Consider the following 18,720-nt stretch of genomic DNA (forward strand, 5'->3'; position numbering starts at 1 on the left):
TATCCGAGCACCTTGAGAGAGACACATCGACTTTTCCCGAGTACCTTGTGATAGGACGTAATTCTTCAGACATTCCAGAGGGAAGCACTGAGAGAATTAGAGAGTCCACGCCATTATTCCTGATTTTCTGAGTCATCCCAGAGCAGCGAGGAGGTTTTTGAGAGGAATGTAGCTGTCCAGCCTTGGCTGCCGCTGCTCTATTACTCACTGTGTCATGTTGGCAGGGACTCAAGAGACAATCCTCAGACTGGGGCTGAGGTCAGGAACGTGCAGGGAAAAAACATGCTCTCTGCTATGTCAGCTAGCATACTCTTTAGCATCCCTCTCACAGATTGTGTCTTTGAAACTCCAGTAAAGCACATGTTTGCACAGCCCATCTCACCCCTCCCATGCAACACACAGCTTGACGTCTATCCGTCAGCCTTATTACTCCTAGTTGTGTGTGATCTCTGGTGTGTGAAGCGTTTGGTTCCATCTGATCCATGTAAGGAGTAAGTGACACCATATACAGAGGCTAGGCCCCGGTTATGTGTTATCTCAAATGAAAGACAAGCAGCCATTAAAGAAGGTTTTTCCTCAGATGTCGGCCCATTAAGTGTCTATTTTTGACAACTTCTTTGCCTCCACATCCCCAACCACAGTTCCTACCCTCTGCTTGGCTGTTGATCATTGCATACATCTCTTATTTCACACCTAATTTCATATGGTTTCAATGGGAGATTTGAGTAGGAGTGAAGAAGGATGGAATTTTACTTATTGGTAGATGTAATTAAAGATCATATTCATAAGAGTTTTATGTAGATGAATAATAAAAACAAATGAAATACATCCACAGAGCTTTTAGAAAGGTGTTGAATAAAAGTTTGGCCACAGACCTTATTAAAAACTAGGGCTGACCGAATGCTTTGAAGCTTTGAAGCTTCGACTGTTGCCATGACATTCAACCTCCAAATCACTATTCGAATGCTTTGTTTTTTATTTATTTTTTTCGTTTTTAATATATATATATATAAGTACGTAATCATAATGTATAAATCCCCAAATAGCTCATGAAAAAAGGAATAATCCCACACCATTATTCATTATTCATATTAAACCTGAATTATTATTAGTTATTCTCCGACGGATGACACTGTTTGGAACTGTCCCGCGCAAACAGTGTCATCCGGGCGGCTGTGGCTAAGAAGGTAGAGCAGGTTGTCCACCAATCGGAAGGTCGGTGGTTCGATCCCCGGCTGCTCCGGGTCACATGTCGATGTGTCCTTGAGCAAGACACTTAACCCCAAATTACTCCCGAAGGCATAGCCATCGGTGTGTGAATGAGTATTTAGATTAGATCTTGATGGGCAAAGCCATCAGTTTATGAATGTGTGTGAATGGGTGAATACTGACAAGTAGTGTAAAGCGCTTTGAGTGGTTGAAAGACTAGCAAATGGACTTGCTATATAAATGCAAGTCCATTTACCATTTACTGAAACGGGGGAGATGGAGATAAACAGACCGAAGAACATGTCAGCACGCCGCACCTTTTGAATACGTCTCACCGAATTTTCGAAGCCCCAAAAATGGTATTCGGGACAGCCCTAATAAAAAACCCATTCAAAAATCCCATTGACTTCGGGACGAGGGAACCCGGACGTGCTAAAATTCTAACTCATCTCTGGGTTTTAGGACTCATTCCTGCAGCACTCTATGTCGGCCTTTAGCTACATGTTGCAAAACGACTTTTATTATACAACGAACAATTCATCACTTGACATGACTGTCTGTCTGAGTCATTCCACTCTACCATAAAATACGCAGGTTGTGCAACGAACTGGCAACCACTTGTTGTGAAGTGAAAGCAATGGAACGGGGGTTGGGAAAGTGTGAAATCTAGTGGCTGAATGTTGTCAATAATACCTTTACATATTCAACATTTTTACATATAGACTGTCACAAATCTGAGTAAGATAGTTTTGCTCATTTTATTTGCTCAATTCTGACCAACTCTGTCCTTCTGCATGTGTCCACAGCCCATGTTTTCAGTCACACCCAGCCTTGCAACCAATGTCAATGCTGCTGCGGTAGCGGCCGCTGCGTTTAACCCCTACCTTGGCCCCGTGTCGCCCGGCCTGATGCCTGCGGACATGCTGCCCAGTGGCTCCGTACTGGTCACCAGCAACCCCAATGTCTCCGTACCAGCTGCTGCTGCTGCCGCTGCACAGAAACTCATGAGGACGGACAGACTGGAGGTGAGCAACACACACGTTCACACGCTGGTATAAAATAGGATAAATATGACTACGCACAAGCACACACAGACCACACAGATGAGGGGATTTGCATAATTATTTTTTCCACTTTCATATCAGTGACAGATTAAAAGATAGATTAACAAAACTCTAGTAAACACTGCACCCGGTGAGGGTCTTTTTCCCAGCTATGCAAACAGATTGGGCTTTGAAATGTGGGCTGTGCCTATTTGAATATTAAAGGCATGGGTTCGAAAGTCTTGCCTCAACAGTTTCTGTTTGTAGACTTTAATTATGTATCTGGTACACAGTTTCTGTCACAGTAACTACATCCCATTACCATAATACAGTCATTACCCAGACTTAAGCAAAGAGAGGGAGACGTTAATGAGAGTATCTCCCGACAAACGCCACCGATGTCGATGCTGCATCCCATCAACAGGAGCAGGAGACAGCATTGTTTGGCTCGAGCTCAACTTATACTGTATCAGTTCAGGAAAATCTTTAATTCCGCTATGAAGGCAATCAGTCATTTGATACCTGACGAGCGCCACTCCTCTAGCTGTGTTCAGATAATCGTTAATTGGACAGTAAGTCAATCTCATCCATTATGCAGCCCCGCCCGGGAAACACCCGCAGCGGAATAATGTGGAAATCGTTGGAGGCAGGCAGGAGGCGTGCAAGAGTGTTAGGAAGGTTACATTTAAAATGTAACGTTAGGTAATTAATGGGGGCGAGGCCGAGGAAGTCTCCAGCCTCGAGGAACGAGTGGACGACATGCAGAGAGAGGGATTGGGTCAATGACAGGAAAAAGAGATGGAGGGGTGGATGGGAAATCAATCTGTAGACCTGTTGTGGTCATCAGGGGAGCGGTTGGGGCAAGCAGAGACAAAGATAACAGAAACAAAAGGAGGGAGTTATGATTGGATTTCATAGAGGAGTCGTGACTGGTGAGAAGATGTTATAGTGGTTGAGGAAAAGAAAACATCATATGCCATTATGTGTGGGGTCTCTCACATTTTCAAAATCTGTTAAGATTTGAAAAAATCTTTTGGTGTGGGTCAGCCTTAAGCAGACAAGCAGATATGTCATATTTATTAGCCAAATGCACTCATTGTCAGTAGAGGGAGAATCAGCTAATTTTCACCGTTTACCCTTCAGGATATTTTGGCCCAGTGGTCAACACCGCCTGTAGCTGGTGAAGCTTTTTCTGATTTGGAGAATTCCGCCCCTAGCCTAATTTGTCAGGAACTAGGTTTCGCTAAAAATATCTTAGAGAAAAAGGCCAGGCATATTTTAGTTTCTAGTGTGTGTCGTTCAAAACAAACATTCTGTGGACCAACACATACCAGTGAGTAGATATGTTACAGGCTGTTTCCTTCAGGCCGAGAGAAATTCCTATTTTAGAAAACAATCCTCCAGACTGTTCTTTCCTGAAGAAATATTTTTCCGGCACTCTCTCTCTCTGTCTCTGTCTTCCATGGAGCTATACTACTGCAGCCTTTCAGCATGCATAAAACCATAATGTTGCTTACCTGAAACCATGGTGATGTAAACGGCCTAGAGGGACAGTTACCATGGGGACAGAAATATGATTAACCTTTTATTTGTTTGTCCAACTAAGCACTTAGCTCTCTCTGATGCACGATTAACCACTGTTAAGAAAAACACACTGGTCCACACCTGGTGCTGCAGAGAACATCAAATTGCTTTCACTTAGTCTTCTCTTTCGTTTCTAATTGTTTTTTTTCCACGTCAGCCACACTCACTCGATCCCGAAGACTCTCGCTCTGTCTCCTTGATCCCCATCTGTCTGTCCTGTACTCTTTATTCATCAACTCCTCTCTCTGCCTTGTTTCCTCCCTCCATCCCTCCCTCGCACGCCTCTCCCACATCTGCCTGACAACAAGGCAGTCTCTTTTTAAATAAGACCAGTAGCAGCGGTGGTGAATGTGGCAGCAGTGGCGGGGAATGAGGTGCACATTTATATGTGACGTGAGAGAGGTACATAAAAGAAAAAGAAGAGACAGACATAAAGAGAAAAGCGAGAGAATCCTGCCCCGTCGCTCACACAGATCGGTGATTGCGGATGATGAGCTGTCATGACAGGAGACAGAGCAGGGTTAGTTTGTAGATTACGCCGCTGGTGGCCTTTTGTCTGACAGCCGTTCCACCGCGAATCAAATCCTTTATGCATGCAGACAGTGAGCCTGGTAAACAGACATTTTGGTGAAATGGTTTGTTCTATTACAATAACTGATAGGTCGATACAACGTACCATGAAATTACATTTCATTTGTAGCAGGATGGGATTTCTGAATGCAATTCACACACACAGCGGTGGCTGCCAGTGCTCAAACAGAGATCTTAAGTTATTGCACAGCTATTTAAGTGTCAAAATTTAATTCTAGGAAGAAAAAAAAAATGCTGCCTCATAATTTATATGTGCACCCACCTTGTGTGTGCGTGTGTGTTATTACGCGTGGGCTGGTGATTACGTCAGCAGCAGCCTCCCTCGAGGGTAACCAGCCTCATATTTCCCATGAGCCTCATTGAGCTCCTGCATTCAGGCTGAGGCAATCAGTTTCCCCAACTGTTCACGCAGATGCTGCCCCCTTCTGTCGCCACGAGGAAGAACAACAACATTTGAATAATGGATAACTGGTGTGTGATTGATGAGTCTGTAAACGCTGGTTACGATGTGTTCTGCTTATCAATCAACACTAATGGCCCGGCCTGTCACTAAGATTGGTTAGCTCTGTCTGGTAAAGTGATTGTCACGTTCTGAAAATGACTGAACAGATTGATTGCTTCATCAAATGTGAAGTAAGGTGAACAGTACTCTTCATAATGTGTGTGGGGAGGTGTTTGAGGCTTGTGATTTTTATCAGCATGTAAACAGAATAAAAGGAAAAAAACGTGTTTTTGTGCAACCAGGTGTGTCGGGAATACCAACGGGGAAACTGCACACGTGGGGAGAACGACTGCCGCTTCGCCCACCCTTCGGATAGCACTATGATCGACACCAACGACAACACGGTCACTGTGTGTATGGACTACATTAAGGGCCGCTGCTCGAGGGAGAAGTGCAAGTACTTTCACCCTCCGGCTCACCTGCAGGCCAAGATCAAGGCCGCGCAACACCAAGTCAACCAGGCTGCGGCTGCTGCAGCCATGGTAGGTATCTGTCCACAGATCGCAACACCAATAAGGACTCAAGCTAAAGAGTATTTATTGTATCGTAGCTTCCTGTGCAGCCAGAGGAATTATTAAAACAAAGGAAATGTAGTTAATCTAAATACCAAGCCAGACTTTATTTCTCATGTGATTACCTAACACAAATCATTAAGCTGTTCTAATGTTGATGTGGGCTCATCCACGTGAGACACATGTGTATACTACAAACACTCTTATTTGGGCCTTGAGTCAAGGATGTAGTAGTTTGAGTCAACACCTTCTACCCTGTGCTTTTACTCAACCTCCCAGCACACATCCCAGTCTCCTCTGTTCCTGCTGTCTTCAGCTCTGACCCAATACGCACTAAGAAGACACAGAGTCCATGTGTGCTTTATTAGCAGCAGGCTGTAGTGATCGTGCTAGTACGTGACCGGGCCTCCTGCTCTTCCTCCTCCTCCTCCTCCTCCTCCTGCTCCTGCTCCTCCTTGTTTTTGCTGCTTTGGTAGTTGTATATTTTGCTGTTGTTCGCAGTCATTTTTGCTGAAAAGACAACTGTGGAGACTGCTGTTATTTCCAACCTCGTTTCTGCAATGCAGTGATAGCTTTCTATAAAGGGACACAAAGAGCTACTGTATATTTGCAGAAGGTATTCCAGAAAAGAGGGTAAGCTTGATATCAGTTAACCTTTCACGTTAAAGCCAAATTAGGCATAATATGATCACACCTTCGCCTCCACATTTGAACAATAGTGTCAGTAATATTTGCCCTTTTTAGCCTCTCTTCCTTTAAAAATGTTAAATCTCATTAGCAGATTAATTCATTTAATTTAGCTTGTACGGCATTTGAAATGATGATGTTGTGATAATGCAAATTTTACAATGTGGCCACAGACTTGGACTAAATTATCTTAATTTTACATTCTAATTTGATGAACATACATACAGTAAATAAAGGAATAAATGTAAATAGTTTTTTTTTCTAGTGTATTTAAAAGCACACACTAAAGTGCTTTGGTCTAAATCAAAGCTAACATGATCAGGCTTTTGTTTAAATGCCGTACCGATTGCCTCTTTTAACCATTTTTTAAAATATATTTACAATGTGTTTAAACAAAGGATATGAGAAACAGCAATAAAAGTTTATAGTGAAAAGTGAGATAGAGTAAATAGAATAAATAGAGATATAAAATACAAGTTATGCAGTCATACAGTGTAAAAAGGTGTGTTTTTAGTTGATGGACAGTGTGGATTGTGGTAGTGTATATCCACAGTTTAGGTGCCATGACAGTAAATGCACCATCACCCTTGGTAGCAAATCTAGACTTTGGCTAAGTAGCTTCAAATATATCTTATAAGTGATTAATAGATTTTTTAAAAATGTATTCTTAAAGCAATAAATAAGGAAAGAAAAAAGTGTTTTCTGATGTATTTAAAAGCACACACTCCAGTGCTTTGAAAAAAATCTTAACTTTTACCTGTTTAACTGTAGATTATATCTAACAAATGTTATTCATAATTTTGATTTATGGCCATTGTATAATGAAATTAAGGGGGTACCGAAGCAGAACTTTGATAAAAACAGTGCTTCATTGTGTTCAGATGAGGGTAATGGCAGTTGCAGCCAGTTGTTGAGAGTTGAAAAGGTTCCAAACTGGTCTGGGATCAGGGGTCAGGATCAAGTTAACCTACCATTATAGTGGTTTAGTTTAAGGGCAACTGTTGCCCACAGACTGTGAGTAAAGCCAGTATCTGGAGCAGGGGCTTTTTTTATGAGCCAAGATTATATTACATGATACATATTCATAGTGTATATCTGTACAATAAACCGAGGTTAATTGGCTGGAGCAGACCACCATCACACTCAACGCTATAGTTCATGAATTTTCTTCTGACAATAAACTACGTCCAGGGCCATAACTCTTTTCAGTAACCCTACAGCCATTAATGTGCATGTCCTAGTCTTGTTATTGTTGTATATTGCATTCCAATGATTTGATTTTATTTCTTTGTTTGTTTTTTGTTTGTTGTTTTTTTCTCACCAACCCACACTGCACTGCTGCCCCCATGATGCACCTTGGCTTGCTGGTTTATGTTAATGCGCTTGAACCCCATTGGCCCATTGCCGTCATGTGCTCGCTGCCTGCTAATTAAGACTCAGTCGGCTGTCAAATCGCTGAAGCGACCCTTCGACGCAACTTTTGACCTGGTACTATGACCTTTCACCTTTTAGCTTGGCATGTAGCTGTGATGTAGTAGATATAACTACGTAGATATGTAATGAGGAAACACTGAGGGGTGATGAACTGATTGCAGCCATTAGTTTTGTAGCATACATTCAATTTTCTTTTAATAAAATGCCCATTTGAATCTTGATTTAAAACATCAGGGACCAAAAAAGGCCTTAAATAGAATCATTTTTCACCGCCAATGGTCAGTTCATCACCTTAAGTGCATCTCAAAAGGAAATAATTAGTGGCATGACAATGTAAAAAGTTTCTAATAAGGTATGGTAGTCTTTGCATGATTCTGTCACTTCCCATATTGCATGTGTAACTGTTGAAGAGGTGTCTTAACACGGCTTATAGTGTACTATTATCATGGAGCTGGCAGTGCAGCTTTCCCTAACTACATCATTCCTGTTGTTGCTGGTCCAACAATCAATACAATCATATCATTATAGTTATCGTTACAGAAAGATCTAGTTATACCTTACCTTTATGTACTGTTTTATTGAAAATCATATACGGTTTGTGAGCTAAGGACAGTTTTTTTTATTGTCATTAGCAAGCTAGACATCACAGTTTGTCAGCTAGCACCACTGTCCTGTCTCGCTCTGACAGAGGTAGTGCAGTCCACTGCTTGCTTGCCAGTGTTTGTAGTAGCTGTTTTGGAAGAGCAACTTTATCTTCTAATGAAACTCTTTCTTCTCTCTGTTCTGAATGTCACTGCTACCATCCTTTGGTTTCCCTCACTCCCATCCCTTTATTTTGGTGCTGTCCCCTCTTCAGGGGCTCTCTCCCGTCTTGCCTCCTTTACCAAAGAGACCTGCACTTGAAAAAGCCAACGGTGCCACCACTATGTTCAATGCTGGCATGTTCCAGTACCAACAGGCCCTGGCCAACATGCAGTTTCAGCAGCAGGCTGCCTTCATACCATCAGGTAAGGCCTACTGAGCCATCTTTAACCCTATGTTTGTGGCCATTGCTATTGGCATCAGACTTTTTTTTAGCATCAGCAGTGAATGACTGAATGATTGTGTGATTTCATTGTTGGCGACAAGGTTGCATGTACTTGCACATGTATGTAAAGCATGGGTGTGTTGTGTCAGGGTTGTTTGTTTTGTTAAAGATATTATGACTGTTATTTTCTGCATGTATATGTGTTTAGTATATCAAATTAGCAAGTTCGAATTGTGTTAAAATTGGTTTTCCTCTCTGCTATAATAATGGTGGCATGGACCACGGAGCGCATCTGAACAAGGGGGGCATATGCATTGAAACAGACATAAGCCTATATTACTGAGTATTAAAGAAAACTTTTTAGACAGCCAGGCCAGGCGCCAGGATGAAGTGACTGAGGCAGCTGTTAAAAATTGCGAGCCAGCAATTTTTTCCATAAAGTAAAGTTCAGTGATTTAACTATGCAATTGACTCAGAAATGCTAAATAACAACAGTAACATAAGGCTACTGTTTCAAAGTCAAAGAATACATTAATCAGAGCACTTGCATAAGAACATAGCACAAGCAAAGCGTTAAATATTTTTTGAACCTATGAACGATTCTCTGCAGGGGGAGGCCAGTAGAAACAGCTGTTTGTGGCTTGCAGCTCTCTCGGTCTCACTCTCTTTACATCTTGTTTTTTTGCAACCAGAAGTGACACAAGAGAGAGGAGCTACACCCAAACGCTGAATAGGACATTTTTAGGCGACCAAAATGTTGCAATTAACTTTCATGAACTGAAATCACACTGTGAAAGGGTTACACAGACAACACCCAGACCGGACACGTCAATCACAAGGAAGCCACGCCCTAAGCATCCCCTGCTTTATGGTTTATTTGACTCTAAATGGGACCATAATTTACTAAATAAACATCATGCTGTATTGAAGAAGATTTGAAACTAGCGATTGAGACCATAAACTCATGTTTACAATGTTTACTGAGGTAATAAATCAAGAGAGAAGTAGGGTCATTTTCTCATAGACTTCTATACAATCTGACTTCTTTTTGCAACCAGAGGAGTCGCCCCCTGCTGGCTATTAGAAATAATGCAAGTTTAAGTCACTTCTGCATTGGCTTCACTTTTCAGACCTGGAGGTTGCCCACTGTTTGAAGTACACATTTGAGAAAAAACACAGATACCATATCCTGTTAATGTCAGTATTATTAATGTCTTAAATTGTATCCTTTAAATTACACCCTTAATGTACAGTATGTGTGCATATATAGTTTGCACACACGGCTTCTCTCTGGTCACTGCACAGTCATCTAACACTGTGTCCCATACTAATCTGTTCCACCTCATTTGTCTCATATGTCCCACCACACTATTAGACAGTCAGGTCACTGCAACAAACTTTAAGGACTCTGAAAGCAGGTCATTCAAAACCACCACTGAGCAAACAGCTGTTAACGCTGCCGACAGGAAAATGGGACCTGTGGTAGTGTTTAATTTCCCCTTCCAGTTAATGGAGCAGTGAGCGTTGAGAGCCAGACCTTTATATATCTCATGCATATGCTTCCTATGCTGTGCAGTATGTGCAGTTGCAGCAACTGTGATGTGTGCAAAGGAATGATTCTTCTGTGTAATTATTAATAACCAATCAGCTGTATAACACATTCACAGTTTGTTCACATTCATGTTCAATCCAATGTGTCTGACTGTATAACACTTGTAATGGGTTTTCTTGATTTCTTCTCCCCCCTATTCACTCCACTCCCCGTTGCAATGCATGATGGGCAGGCTCGATATTTTGCATGGCACCTGCAACAAGTGTTGGTAGGTGCCAGCTTTCCTTATTGATTATCTTTGAGCCCATTGCAGTCACTCACGTGTCATTCATCTCACCACATAATGTGTGAGCACAGTCTCACATTTTCACATTGACAGTAGCCTAAAATGGCATTATGTAATCTCTCTCTTCAGCCAACAGTGTGGCTGATAAAAAATGAATTGTACATTGTGATTGTGTCATTTAAATTGGAAGTTATGTCTTTTATTATGCTCTCCAATACATCTTTGTGGTGCGGAATGAACCCCTTTTTGCTCTGCCACAAGTCTGTCTGTCACCTAATGTCTGTTGCGGTTCAAAATCCCCCCGACCCTTGCTTCATTATACTTCCATCCCAAGCTCTCTAACCTCATTATACTGTCTGGTTTTACATGTTGTATAAACATGAAGAGTTATTATTGGTAGTGGAAGTAGTGGTAGATATAGTAGTTGCTGCTCTAAGATACATTTTTGCATTGTAGTCATAATTAACTGTAAATTTCCTGTAAGGGAATAAATAGATATGATTTAAAGATATTTAAAACTATCAACAGATTTCCTCATGTTTATCAGCATCCTACAGACATACACATGAAGTATTAACATAAAAAAAATTTAAAATCAAATGCCTGTGTGATCTTTCCCTCCAAGTACCCATGATGCACGGTGCTAATCCGGGCGCTGTGTCTGCAGCCAACACATCTGCCACAAGTGTTCCCTTTGCAACCGCAACAGCCAATCAGGTTTGCTCCTCTCCTGCCTCCTCTCTCTTTTTCACTTCTGGTATCAGCTCAGACTTTTCCGTATCTTTTTATATCTGATGTTTCCCATGTGCCTCTTACTGCAAAATGCATAAATGGTGCACAAGGCTCATCTCTGCTCTTTGCTCGCTTTTCAGAGCATCTGATACTGTGATTATTTAGATAGTTACAATGCTTATCTTTATTATCAACTTAAGATGAAGTGCTGTTTGTCCTCATTTCAACTGGTGTCTCCGTCTCCCTCCTTCTTTCCAGCCTTCTGTATATTTCTTTCACCCCCTCTCTTTCTCTCTTTCGCCCTCTCAATCAGATTCCAATGATATCTGCAGACCATCTGACGAGTCACAAGTATGTGACCCAGATGTAGGAGTCTTAATCAGAACAGTATGTACTGCACCTCTTTCTGACATCACACACACTGCATTGGGACCAGTACTGTCTGCTACTTTGTACCCAAACAGCTACATAACTGTTATGTGAAGGGTTTGCCACAACTGCATTTTTTTTTGCAGCTGACAAAGTTTTTAGTCCAGGCTGTTATCGTTGTTTTGTTATTATTTATACATAGCAAAATCTCTATTCAAGTTCTGTAAAACTTAAAGGGACAGTGTGTGGGATTTGGCGGCATCTAGTGGTGTGGTTGCAGATAGCAACCATCAGAGTACCCCTCCGCTAATGTGAGCCACCGAGTGCAAAACCGTGGTAACGCCGTTCGTCTCCCTAAGAAGCCATCCTTACCATAGTAACACTACTTTAGGAGCAACGGAAGTCAGACGGCGGCTGGCGGTACCACGGTTTTGCACTCTGCGACTCACGTTACCCAATGTAATTATGAAGGGCTCATTCTAAGCTAACGGAAACACAATGATTCTTAGTTTCAGGTGATTATACACTAATGAAAACATGGTTATTAATATTATATTCCATTTCTGCTAATAGGTCCCCCGTAATGTTACACACTGTTCCTTTAAAGGAATCATTTGAAATTTTGGGAAATACGATTTGTTATAGAGTTAGATGAAAAGATTGATAGCACTCTCAAATGCTAAATATGAAGCTACAGGCAGCTGCCAGTTAGCTTAGCTTAGCATAAAGACTGGAAACGGGGGGGGAGGGATAGCATGGCTCTGCCTAAAGGTAACAAAATCCGCCTACTAACACCTCTAAAGCTCACTAATTATGGATTTGTGGATTACAGGAGTTATGCATTGGAACCAAACATTGTAGAAAGCAAGAATTTTAAAAATGTTTGGCATTTGATGTAAACAAATTTTTACACGTAATTCAAGGTTTTGTAAAAATATTGGGTCCAATTTCAAAACTATAAGAAACGTTTTAACTAAGCTTTGTTACAGCTCGTTCTCTTCCTTCACATCTGTTTTTTTGTGCTTTGTGAACTTCTTTCCAGATGGAAGCTGGAGCTCGTTGGTGTCGAGTCCAAGATTAGCGGTCACCCCTCATGCCTGTAACATCGAGAGCAAGACGGAGAACCAAATCCAAATGGGTTTGGGATAAATCTGCATGTTAACATAGGAGGCACAGTTTGTTAGGATCGTTTTCATGTGAACTTCATGCACACACTATTATACAACAACAACAACAGAAAAAGAACATCATTTGCATTAAAGACTGCCTTTCGCTCTGTGGAGGCAACTTAACCTTTATTCACCGGACACACTTTGAATGTTAACATGAGGTAAACGAGCGGAGCAGTTGTCATTGACTTGATTGGTACGTCCATTGACCAAGAATCATGACTTATGTTGTTTGTTTGTTTATTGGTTGGTGGTCTTTGACCTAAATGTGTTCATTTGTTTACACAGAATGTGCACCTTGTATTTCATTTGAGGTAAAAGAAACGAATGATCTGACTGAATCACGTATGCATGCATTGTTTATGATTTTATTTTGTTAAACCGGTGATAAGGGAAAATCACATGAGTGCACTCAGAGGCAAAATAGCAACTGAATGTCTGTGCGGTGTCTTTCAAACCTTTGTAGCCTACCTTTCTATCTCTTAAGCACATGTCTCTAACCTTGCAGGCATCCCTGTAAAGTGCCATACATCTCATGAATGGTTTTGAAGCAGTTCTACAAAGCGTTAAACTCAACAATTCCCTTTAATGCATCTATTTTCTCTCTCGGACAGCATGTAGTGTCCAACGTTGTGACCTGTCATTACCTGTGATTCCCAATTGCACCACTGCTGATTAGATTAAAAGGGATAGTTTGGGTGTTTTGAAGTGGGGTTGTATGAGGTACATTAGATGACGGTCGGCACGCTAGTTTGGAGAAGCAGACAGCAGTTACCTCATGAGAGCAAAGCAATGTAATGTTACTGCTGCGGACAGGGCCGGCAGCAAAACATATTTTAGCCACCTAAAAGAAAGGCCCACCTAAAAAAAATCAAATATCAGTTTAAGTGTTCGCTATATTTAGAATGTTTTTGTGAGCTTACCTTGCCATGAGACAGCTATACAGTCTATGTTTCCATCAGGGAACTGCCTTTATTTTTGTTGTCGCCAAAACAACCAGACTCCTTTGAAAAAAAGAGTAATTTTACCTTGCAGAACACAGGATATTCTGGTCTACCGCTGCCCCGATTGGTTAGTTTGTTTGTATTATTATATGATATATGTATTATGTGTCACACAATAGCACAAACAAACTAACCGATCGAGGCAGCGGTAGACCAGCAACCCCCGTGTTCTGCGAGGGGAAATTACAGTTTTTTTCAATGGAGTCTGGTGGCTTTGGCAAGAGCATAGATGGATACAGCGGTTTCGTCTGACGGCAAGGTAAATATGTGAAAATATCCTAAATATAGCGTACACTGAACCGGATATTTATTTTTTTAGGTGAGCCTTTCTTTTAGGTGGCTAAAATACGTTTTGCTGCCGGCCTCGTCCACAGCAGCACATTGCTTTGCTTCCATGCGGTAACTCCTGTCTGCTGCTCCAAACTGGGGACACACCGACCGTCACCTGCTGTAGATAATATACTGTCTATGGATAAGTACCTCATACAACCCCACTTTAAAACACGCAAACTATCCCTTTAACTTCCCCAAATTGTCTGCTTTACTCAAATCTTCTACTGAATGAATCGCTTTTTTTATTTTCTTCTCAGACTTTGTTGTTTAGACAGGAAATGACTGGATCTATGCTGACACAGATCTCTCCATGATCATTAAGTCTATTGACTCTAAAAATCAGATGAGTTGTATGTGGGGTCTTGGCCTGCCTGCGCGAGAGACCAAAGACTCTCCTAATGATGAAGATGTTACGATGAATAGCTTTGAAACAACAGGGCGATCAGTTGGTATCCAAACTGCTGTGAGACAGAAGTCAAAATCGAGGGTGCAACTGGTGACGGATTCGTATGACCTGATTTGTTTTTCGTTTTATGCACATTTGAAGGCAGATTGTCAAAGTAGATTGAGTGTAGTGTGTATATATAGTCTGACATATTTAAGAATATTTGTTTAATACGTCTACCTGAGAGCTGTTTTCAGATAGTCAGCCAAAGTCTTTTTGTGTCACTGTTACTAGATATTGTGGGTAGACTAAATTTTTAAAATGTGTGGGCCGCACAAGCGAGCCCAAAGTAGGATCGGGTGTTTAGAGTAGATCTCTAGAACTCTTTGTTTTCGTTGTGTTCTGGGTGTTCTTCAGGCATATTTAAATCGGTGGATAGTACAGGGAAAGTGGCAAGAATATAAACGATTGTATTACTCATCCAAAGCCTTAGAATGTACCATCGGGTCAGCACAATGCAACATGCCATTTTGAACCATCCAGTTGCCTAATCCACGCCATATTATTAACACACACACATACACACAGAGCACTATGTAATTGTCACTTTTTTGTCAGTGTTTTCTTAACGTTCTTGTGTTATTTTTCTTTAGATGAGGAGTGTTTTATTTTGTTCGGATTTTAAGTTTTTGCTCATTATATTTATCTTTCTTATAATGAATATGAGGTTTAAAAAAAAAAAGTGTGTGTTTGTGTGTTCCTCATGCACAGTTTCCTGAAATTCCATGTGATGTTAATTTTAGTATGATTATGATTGTGAACTCGATATTTTCTACGTTATGCATATTGTTGAGCTGTATGCATATTGTTCATTTCTCTAGTCTTTTTTGTGTTCTTTTGAACAAAAGATGTTTTATATGAGTATCTAAACAGTGATGAAATAATAGAACAGAGAGGCTAAGTTGTCACTGTGGCAACCGTCGCCGATAACCGAGTAATATTTTAACGATTGTAAGGTTTGTAATTAGTCATATAAGAAAAAAAAGACTATTATAAAAATCTTAGATGTTTAGAGTAAAGATGTTATTTTCTACTGTATCCATTTCAAATAGTAACTATTGTTTTAATATTTTTACTCTCCCTGGAAATTGGGCCATGTTGGAAAACAAGCTGCATATTTGATCACTTTTTCGGGGGCGTCGCTGGCGGGGTCAGGTGAACGTGGCGAGTAGGGAACCGAGTCTGCACGCTCGTCTCGTACTCAGCCGACTGCAAACAACAAGGGTGGGGTGGGGAAACTCGAGGCGATAAAGGTGATAAAGGTTGACTTTTTTGCACTTCTGTACATAGTCAAAAAAGAGAGAATCATGTATATTGAGATCTTATTTTGAATAAAAAAAATAATGTCTATAACGACAAGGAATTTTGCTAGGATAACAAAAAAAAAAAATCTTATGAAAGGCTGAACAAAATTGCTTGCATCAAAAAGGGCACTGAGTTCTCGCTCTCCGACCCGTTTCAGAAAAGGCCAAGTGTTGCTCTTCTTTTTTGTCAGCAGCTTGTAGTTTGCCAGGTAACCTTCCGGAGGAGGCGTCCACTATACCCTCCAGCGTAAGGGCCTGACTGGGTTTGTCTGGTCCCCTAATGCCAAGTTCACACTACACGACTTTAGCCCTGAGGTTCCGCTACCCGACAGTTTGTGAAGCTCCCCGAGAAAAGCCACAGATCAGCAGCAAATCGGCATTGGCTCGCCGATCGCACATCGGTGCACCAGCGTCATGTGTGAGATATCTAGCATGCTAAATATCTGGACCTGTCGGGGACTCCGGCCACGAGCTACAGCCAATGAGAGTGCAAGACACCGGTTAAGGGGAAACCTGGGGGAGGAGGGGTCGCCAGCAACAATAGGAAATTACTGTATGTGTTGCATTTGCAACACGGAGCAAAGTTGTTGTTGATTCTAGAGGATTAAATAGTAAAAAAAAAGAGTGTGGAAACAGGCTATTTTGTGAACACATGTGCCAACAACAACATCAGCAATGTGTCTCGCGCATGGTATGACGTCATTTACCCTGTATTTCTTTTGTGTGTTTTCGTGACAAAATGTAGTTTGGAGACCTCATCAGGGATTCCTCCTGGTGAAACATTTGTATGACCCCGTAGGGCTGTGTATTGGCAAGAATCTGGCGATACGATACTTATCATGATACAGGGGTTACGATTCAATATACCGCGATATATTGCGATACGGTAAGCAAGACGATATATTGCAATTTTTTTAATCTAATTTTAAAAAGAAAACTGTCAAAGTATAAAGATACATATATACACACCGCCATATGTATAAAATCTGAGTACAAAAGAGTACTTATTTAATGCAATCAGAACAGTGGGATCTGCATTTGCATTTATTACAGTCCCTGTAACATCCAACATAATAGAATTACTTTGAGAGGAAACATACACTCATACGGCGCAAATGAAATAAAGTATTGACTGAGTTATTTTTTGCATGTGAATTATTAATTAAAAATTGATACAGTGTTTTTGAGAATCGATTAAGTAACACAAAACGTAATATCGCGATACTCAATATTTTAAATATTTTCTTACACCCCTGGTGACCCCCAGTCGCCGGTCAGTCATGTAGTGTGAAAAGTACGACAACTAAAGACGATTAAAGACTCCCGATAACAAGCCAGCAAGTTGTGTAGTGTGAACAGTACAACGATCTGACAACTTTGAAAGTCGTGTAGTGTGAACTTGGCTTAACCTGCCTGTATGGACAGGTCTGTGTGTCATGGCCACGCCCTCCCAGGCCCAACCAATCACAACACGTCCTGTCTCCTTACTTTACTCAGAGAGGAATGCATGTTAAAGGAAATACATATACCGTTAAAAAAATAAAAAAACACACCAGTAATATTGAATAAGAAAACATGTTACACAGAAAGATGTATTTACAGTATACAATATTCTATCAATGTAATGGAATAAAATATATATTAAAAAAAATACAAAAATAGAATAGTGGTTTATTTAAAAAAAAAAAATCCTGAGAATATACTCACTAAAGTTTAACCACTTGGAGAGTACATGCAACACAAACACCATAGCTATAAGTATGTTCTTTATGTTTATGTAAGCTGTGCTTCTAGTAGATGAAACTGACCAAACGGGAATGTAGTTCAACATCAGGCAGAATTTAAGAATCATTTCAGACTGTTTTGTGGTTTGGTCATTAAGTCGTTTGTGTCCTGATCATCTTCGTCATCTCTCATCTCCTACAAGCACGCATGCTTACGTTTATGATATAATGTAAACTGAACTTTTTTTTTCGTTTCTTGTTTGTTTTCTCTGCTCGTAGTGCTAATATGATGTATTCTGTCTTCTGCTGCAGTTTGTTTCTGCTTGTTTTTACTGCTCCGGGCCCTCTGAAAAGATGTGTCATGTTCGCATATAGCGGCCGCCTCCTCTGAAAAGCACCTGTGAAGAGAAAACCTCTGATTGTCGCAGTCTAAAGCCATAAAATATAATCTCATCAGAATGAAATGTGTGCGAAAGAAACCAGAACTGAAATAGAGGTGGGGGAGTGTACCTTCTGAAGCTGGTAGGAAAGTGTTTGCTGGGGTTTTATTAACTACAACATCATGTCATAATTGAAGTCATGAATGTAGCTAATATAACCTGTGGTGTGCTGTGCCAACTTTGATGGACATGTGTGGAAAGAGAAAAAAGTTCATGACACATTTTTTCACAGGGCCTGCATTGCTATATTTGATTCTTGCTGTTATGAATAAAAAAAATGTAATAAAAATATACAAATGAACTGAAGAAGAATTTCCTCAAGACGTATTATTTCATACACGGTATATGGGGATTGTAGCTGTTGTTCTGTCCAATTAAAGTACAGCTCTCATATCGTGCATATAAAGCTGCAGCCCGCAGCCAGTTACCTCAGCACAAAAAGATAAAACAGCTAACCTGGATCTGCCTTAACCCTAACAAAATCCACCTACCAGCACCTCTAAAGCTCTCTAATTATCATGTTATATCTTGTTACTTTAATCTGTTCAAAACAGAGGTGTTCAATTTAAAAGTTGTGGTTTTACAGAGGGGTTATATGCTGGACTATTTCTTGGCCGGGCACAGTGACTTCCTGCAGTCTTGTCGTCACTTTAAAGTTGCAAGGCAACTCTGAGAACTCTCTTCACCCATCCAAGAGATAAGATAAGATAAGATAAGATGAACCTTTATTAATCCCCGGAGGGAAATTCAGGTGTAAAAGCAGCAACATCAGC

At 40.8% G+C, this 18,720-nt stretch overlaps 1 protein-coding gene across 13 annotated transcripts in view; it reads left to right on the forward strand.

The window, feature by feature from the left end:
* LOC141771707 (muscleblind-like protein 1) overlaps positions 1-16,156 on the forward strand; it is an 80,419-nt gene extending 64,263 nt beyond the window's left edge. For 5 of the 13 annotated variants that reach the window (XM_074642251.1, XM_074642262.1, XM_074642253.1 and 2 more), the window contains 7 exons: positions 2,016-2,234; positions 5,172-5,411; positions 7,563-7,616; positions 8,419-8,569; positions 10,374-10,409; positions 11,053-11,144; positions 11,418-11,916. In XM_074642251.1, the coding sequence (XP_074498352.1) occupies positions 2,016-2,234; positions 5,172-5,411; positions 7,563-7,616; positions 8,419-8,569; positions 10,374-10,409; positions 11,053-11,144; positions 11,418-11,642 (1,017 nt within the window). In that variant the 3' untranslated portion in view covers positions 11,643-11,916. Of the gene's footprint in view, positions 1-2,015; positions 2,235-5,171; positions 5,412-7,562; positions 7,617-8,418; positions 8,570-10,373; positions 10,410-11,052; positions 11,145-11,417; positions 11,917-12,570 lie in introns of those variants that run through there. The other 8 variants (XM_074642257.1, XM_074642261.1, XM_074642254.1 and 5 more) reach the window with 8 other exon arrangements.
* Positions 16,157-18,720: the final 2,564 nt, after the last annotated feature.

Source organism: Sebastes fasciatus, chromosome 7 (genome assembly GCF_043250625.1).
Source record: "Sebastes fasciatus isolate fSebFas1 chromosome 7, fSebFas1.pri, whole genome shotgun sequence".
Lineage (NCBI taxonomy): Eukaryota > Metazoa > Chordata > Actinopteri > Perciformes > Sebastidae > Sebastes > Sebastes fasciatus.